The 5,564-nt window shown below is 66.9% G+C and overlaps 1 protein-coding gene across 1 annotated transcript; it reads left to right on the top strand.

Moving 5' to 3' along the window:
• Nucleotides 1-2,447: 2,447 nt before the first annotated feature.
• Nucleotides 2,448-3,701, top strand: POU4F3 (POU class 4 homeobox 3). The gene is made up of 2 exons (XM_054643085.2): nucleotides 2,448-2,567; nucleotides 2,841-3,701. The coding sequence occupies exons 1-2, from the start codon at nucleotides 2,448-2,450 to the stop codon at nucleotides 3,699-3,701; spliced, it is 981 nt and encodes a 326-aa protein (XP_054499060.2).
• Nucleotides 3,702-5,564: the final 1,863 nt, after the last annotated feature.

Genomic DNA, 5,564 nt, shown 5'->3' with positions numbered 1-5,564 from the left:
TTTTGCCTTCAGATTTCCAATGAGTCACCAGCAATGTTTCATCAGAGTATGGGTTGGGGTTTTTTCTTCCAGAAATGTCATTAATTATTTACCAGTAGGTGAATGATCTCTGAAATCTATTGCAGTGACACCTCTGAGTCTGCAGACAGTTTCTGATGGCAAACCATCTGGGCTCCTTTAACTTGTTATTGTTTATCCTTTGGACTCCTCTCCCCCGGCTGTAAGGTGTAACGGCAGCAGACAGGGCCAGGAGCATCAATATTTTACAGCATTAATTAAAGGGAGCTCAGCAGCGGCATCGCCCAGCCCGGCTGCCTGCGGGAGGGGAGGACCGCGCCTGAGGCGGGTGCCCAGGGGAGCTGTCCTGGGACGGGCAGAGGGACCCTCTGGGCTGTGACAGCGGCCCCGAGCCCGGCGCTGGGGTCACACAGGCGATGCTCGGTGCGACAGCGGGACCGGCAGGAGGAGCGTGCGGGGTCCCGGCAGCTTCTCCTCGCCTGGGAGAGAGTGAAGCAAGAGCAGAGAGACGGAGAAAGCTGCCAGTCCTGTGCGAGCACCCTCGGAGCCGGGGAGTCGGGCCCTGACGAGCAGGCGCTGGTCGGGCTCTGCATCCTCCCTTTGCATCTTCTTGTTTACTGGCGTTCACAGACAGCCCTAAATAAAGGGAGGGTTAAAACCAAAACAAAACAAAGGCCTGAAATTTATCCCTCTATTAATTACTTCCAGCAAGCAGGGCCGCCTTTAAAGCGGTGCCACTTCAGATAAAACTTTCATGCAGCTATTTAGGGCCTCTGAAATATAAATGATTTCCTTTAAATGTTTTATCATAAATCAGGGCAGGCAGCTTCGCCACAACGCGCCGGTTTCCCCCGGTGGGAGGGAGCCGCTATCCCGGCCCGGCCCCTCGCCCCCGGCCCAGCGGCGGGACCCGGGTGGGGCGGAACGGGCCGGGAGAGAGGAGGGGTCGGGGAGAGAGGGCCGGGAGCGGAGCGGGCACGGGAGAGGAGCGGGCACGGAGCGGAGCGGGCAGGGAGCGGGCAGGGAGCGGGAGGCACGGGAGCGGAGCGGGCAGGGAGCGGAGCGGGCAGGGAGCGGAGCGGGCACGGGAGCGGAGCGGGCACGGGAGCGGAGCGGGCCGGGAGCGGAGCGGGCCGGGAGCGGAGCGGGCCGGGAGCGGGCACGGAGCGGGCCGGGAACGGAGCGGAGCGGGCAGGGAGCGGGCACGGAGCGGGCACGGGAGTGGAGCGGGCACGGGAGCGGAGCGGGCCGGGAGCGGAGCGGGCTCGGGAGCGGAGCGGGCACGGGAGCGGAGCGGGCCGGGAGCGGAGCGGGCACGGGAGCGGAGCGGGCACGGGAGCGGAGCGGGCCGGGAGCGGAGCGGGCACGGGAGCGGAACGGAGCGGGCCGGGAGCGGAGCGGGCACGGGAGCGGAGCGGGCCGGGAGCGGAGCGGGCACGGGAGCGGAGCGGGCACGGGAGCGGAACGGAGCGGGCCGGGAGCGGAGCGGGCACGGGAGCGGAGCGGAGCGGGCAGGGAGCGGGCACGGAGCGGGCATGGGAGTGGAGCGGGCAGGGAGCAGCACGGCCCCGCCGCCGGCGCTGTCCACGGTGCTGCGCCCCGCGCTCCCATCCCGCCGCCGGCGCTGTCCGCACGGCCGGGCCGAGCCGCCCTGGGAGCCCCTTCCAGCCCGAGCCGTCCTTGATCCTGCGATCTGGGCTCGGTGCGTGTTTCCCAAAGGAATCCGTTTCACCACAACAGCACCGCTTCTTTTCTCTGCCCGCGATCAGAGTCAGTAGTGTCAGTTTGTCAGAAACCAGACAGCAGCTCCTTCGGCTCTTGGTCTGTGTTTACCGAGGCTTATAAGACTTGGAAACTTTAAATCTCGGACTAAATTTTATTTTTGCTTAAGAACTTCGAATTTTGCAAAATATTTGCATCTCTGGTGCTTTAAAGTACAGTAATGTCTGAAGATGTGTGAAGATTGGGAGAGCAAAACTGAAAGGGCCGCTCAGCAGTAGAACAATGCCAACTTCAGAGCCGCTTTCCTGGGGCTGGGTGTGGGGACGGCGGCCCCTCTGCTCCGAACGTCAGCCCGCGGGTTTAGCCCACGGAGAAACTCCCGCTCCTCCCCTCTTCCCCCGGGACCCGCCGGCCGAGGGAAGAGCGCGATTCCAGCGGGAGCGGCCCGGGGGCTGCGAGTCGCTCCCGGCCCCAGCGGGGGCTGAGGGCGGCGGGCCCCGGGGCACCGGAGGGTCTCGCCGCCCGTGCCCGCCGGTGCTGCCGGGGCGCATCACGCGTGCGCGGCCGGTGTAAGATGAGCGCGGGAGCGCGGGCGGGGCGGGCGCCGGCGGAGCTCTGCCATCGAACACCGCTCGCTCGGGCAGTGCCGAGGGCAGACACAGCCCCGCGCCCATGCCCGGGGCCTGCCGCCCGCGGGCCGCGCCGAGATGATGGCCATGGACGCCAAGCAGCCCTTCGCCGTGCCCGCCGCCCTCCAGGAGCCCAAGTTCCCCAGCCTGCACGCTGGCAGCGAGGCGATGCGCAGAGTTTGCCTCCCGGCCCCGCAGGTACGTGGATGCAGCGCAATTCCCGCTCTGAGCCGCATTTTCTGACAGGCACCGGGTTAATGTTTTTTTCATGTCGGCAGCTCCATCGCGCGTCGCGGCTCCGCGCCCCCCCCGCGCCCGCCCCTGATCCGCGCCATGCGGAGCGGGGCCGCTGTCTTGCTATTAATTTTTATGACCTGAGCTCCGGGGAGGACCCGCGGTGCCGGGGCCGGTTTTTCAGGCGGAGATGACAGAATTCCCCACTGACCTCGCCATGCGTGCTCTTGCTCGCAGCTGCAGGGCAATATATTTGGGAGCTTCGATGAGAGCCTGCTGGCCCGCGCCGAGGCGCTGGCGGCCGCGGACATCGCCCCCCACGCCAAGGGCCACCACCTGCACCCTCACTTCAAGCCGGACGCCGCCTTCCACGCCATGAGCGGCGTCCCCTGCGCCGCCGCCGCCCTCCCGCACCCCGCCGCCCTCGCCGCCCACCCGCACCCGCTCCCGCACCCGGCGCTGGACGGCGGCGACCTGCTGGAGCACCTCTCGCCGTCGCTGGCCGTGGCGGGGCTGGCCGAGCCCCCCGCGCTGCCCGCGCCGCTGCCGCCGCCGCCGCTGCCCGCCGCCGCCGCGGGAGCCCTGCCCGTGCCCGTGGGCGCCCCGGGGGCTCCCGCGCCCGCCGCGGACCCGCGGGAGCTGGAGGCGTTCGCCGAGCGGTTCAAGCAGCGCCGGGTGCGGCTGGGGGTGACCCAGGCCGACGTGGGGGCGGCGCTGGCGGCGCTGAAGCTGCCGGGCGTGGGCTCGCTCAGCCAGAGCACGATCTGCCGCTTCGAGTCGCTGACGCTGTCGCACAACAACATGACGGCGCTGCGGCCGGTGCTCCAGGCCTGGCTGGAGGGCGCCGAGGCCGCCCGGCGCGCCCGCCCCGCCGGCCCCGACCCTCCGCCCGGCACCGAGCGCAAGCGCCGGCGGACCTCGATCGCCGCGCCCGAGCGGCGCTCGCTGGAGGCGTATTTCGCTCTGCAGCCTCGGCCCTCGGCCGAGAAGATCGCGGCCATCGCCGAGAAGCTGGACCTCAAGAAGAACGTGGTGCGCGTCTGGTTCTGCAACCAGCGCCAGAAGCAGAAGCGCATGAAGTACTCGGCGGTGCACTGACGGCCCCGGCCCCGACCGCCCCGGCGGCGCGGCCCGAGAGCCGGGACGGGACGGGACGGGGCGGGACGGGACGGGACGGGGCGGGGAGGGACGGACTGCCCTGAGCGCGCCCCGGCCCGGGACAGGAGCCCGGCGGGGCGCGGAGCCGCGGAGCGGAGCGGCGGGGCCGGCATTCCGCGGGTCCCCGAACTGCTCTGGCGGCGGGCGAGGCCTCGGGGGCGCCGCCCGGGCAGAGCCGCTCCCTCCGCGCCCCCCGTCCCGCCCCGTCCCGCCGCAGCGAGCGAACCCCGCGCCTCGCTCCCTAATAAAGCTTTATTTTTCAACCCGCCGGGACGTGTCGTTCCTCGCCGCCCCGCGCCGCAGCGCCGACGGGAATACCCGAAATGATCTGCAAGAGCAATCGCACCCTCAATAAGCGCCCCTCAGCGGGGCGACGCCCCGGACACGGGACCGGCTTCGCCCCGCGGGCCCCGCGCCGCCCCCGGCCCCGGGGAAACGGAAACATCCCCCCGCCAAAACCGATAAAACCGATGCCGGGTTCGTTTCTGAAAGTGTTCAGGAGGGGGAAAGGGCTTTTATTTGCGATTCCCAGAACCACCTTAACGATTAAAGATTAATGTTCGAAGCGTGAGCCTCCTCTGGATGTTCCACTTTAGCATTTCAATGAGTGACAAACATCGAACTTGAGAACTGGGTCTCGTCCTCCTCCCCCGTCGGGAAACGATCTCACGAATTCACCTTTTCCTCGCGGGTAACTCTCTTCCTCGCATCGCGTTTTCCCAATCATCCTCAGCGATTTTTCCCCAATCAAACGTCCTTTAACAAAAAATGTCCTTATGCCATTACATTATATTGTGGGCTCTGAAAATTTAGAGTAAGGGCAACGCACAATAAAGAAGGCAGCTCCGACGGCATCTTCCCCCGCAGCTGCGGGCTCCAGGCCCGTGTTTTCACAGGTAGGATGTGCCTTTATCTCTTCCCTCGTTCTCGTGTGTGTCCGGGAGCTGCCCCGCCTTGCCCCGGGCTGGGGATTGGCCCCGCGGCCGCCGGGGCGCCGGAGGAGCGGGCACGGCCCCGCCGGGGGTCGGTGGCGGGAGCGGGGCCGGGAGCCTTTCCTGGCACGGGAATGGAGACCCAGCCCAGATCCAGGCGGTGCCACTGCCCGGGGCACCGCCGCCTCACGTCTTTTGTGTTGCAGCAGAAAGAACCGCTAGCGCTGCTCTCGGGCGGGATCCGTGTCCCCCCGGCTCGGGTTAAACCCGGTGCGAGCCTCGCCGGCAGTGCAGAACACCCTCACTCTCGGCTCACGGCCCCACCTCCGTCCCTGCACACCTGCAGAGGGGACATCGGACCGGGCTTGCTCCCACAACGGCAAAGGGATCGCCGCTGTCTCTCTTGGGGCTGTTCTTGTGCTGCCTAGCTTGGTGGGTTTGGACGTTTCCATGTTTGTTCCTTTTGCACAGCTCTGGAGAGTGCCTTAAAGATGCAGAACAAATCCTAAACGAACTTTCCCAGACCCGCAGCTACTGTCCCGCAAAGCAGCTCCTCTGAGCTCCTCCTCACCTCCAACAGGTTCGCCAGGGACACCTTAAGCCCCTTGACCTTTTAGCTCACCCTCCCTCCCTCCCTCCCTCCCGGCTCCTTTTCTCGCGGCAGCCCTCTGGACGGGGGGCTCTGCCCAGATTTCACACACAGGACCTGACCCCTTCGTTTGAGATTGACTTTGGAGGTCAGGCACGTCCCGGCTGGTCATCACTGATGCCTTCGTCTGCCCCTGGGTTTGGCTCCCAAAGCTCTGGTGCTCTGGGTTAAACCCATTGTGATGCAGGAAGCTCATTTAATCTTCCTGGAGCTGGGGATGAG

The sequence above is a fragment of the Agelaius phoeniceus genome, chromosome 15 (assembly GCF_051311805.1).
Source record: "Agelaius phoeniceus isolate bAgePho1 chromosome 15, bAgePho1.hap1, whole genome shotgun sequence".
NCBI lineage: Eukaryota > Metazoa > Chordata > Aves > Passeriformes > Icteridae > Agelaius > Agelaius phoeniceus.
Note: the sequence above shows the minus strand (reverse complement) of the source record. Positions and strands in the feature narration are given on the sequence as shown.

Excerpts from the sequence above, each read along its gene's own strand:
- POU4F3 (XM_054643085.2), top strand. The coding sequence starts at position 2,448 with ATGATGGCCATGGACGCCAAGCAGCCCTTCGCCGTGCCCGCCGCCCTC. Across the intron at positions 2,568-2,840 it reads TTTGCCTCCCGGCCCCGCAG|CTGCAGGGCAATATATTTGG; the intron begins GTACGTGGATGC and ends TCTTGCTCGCAG.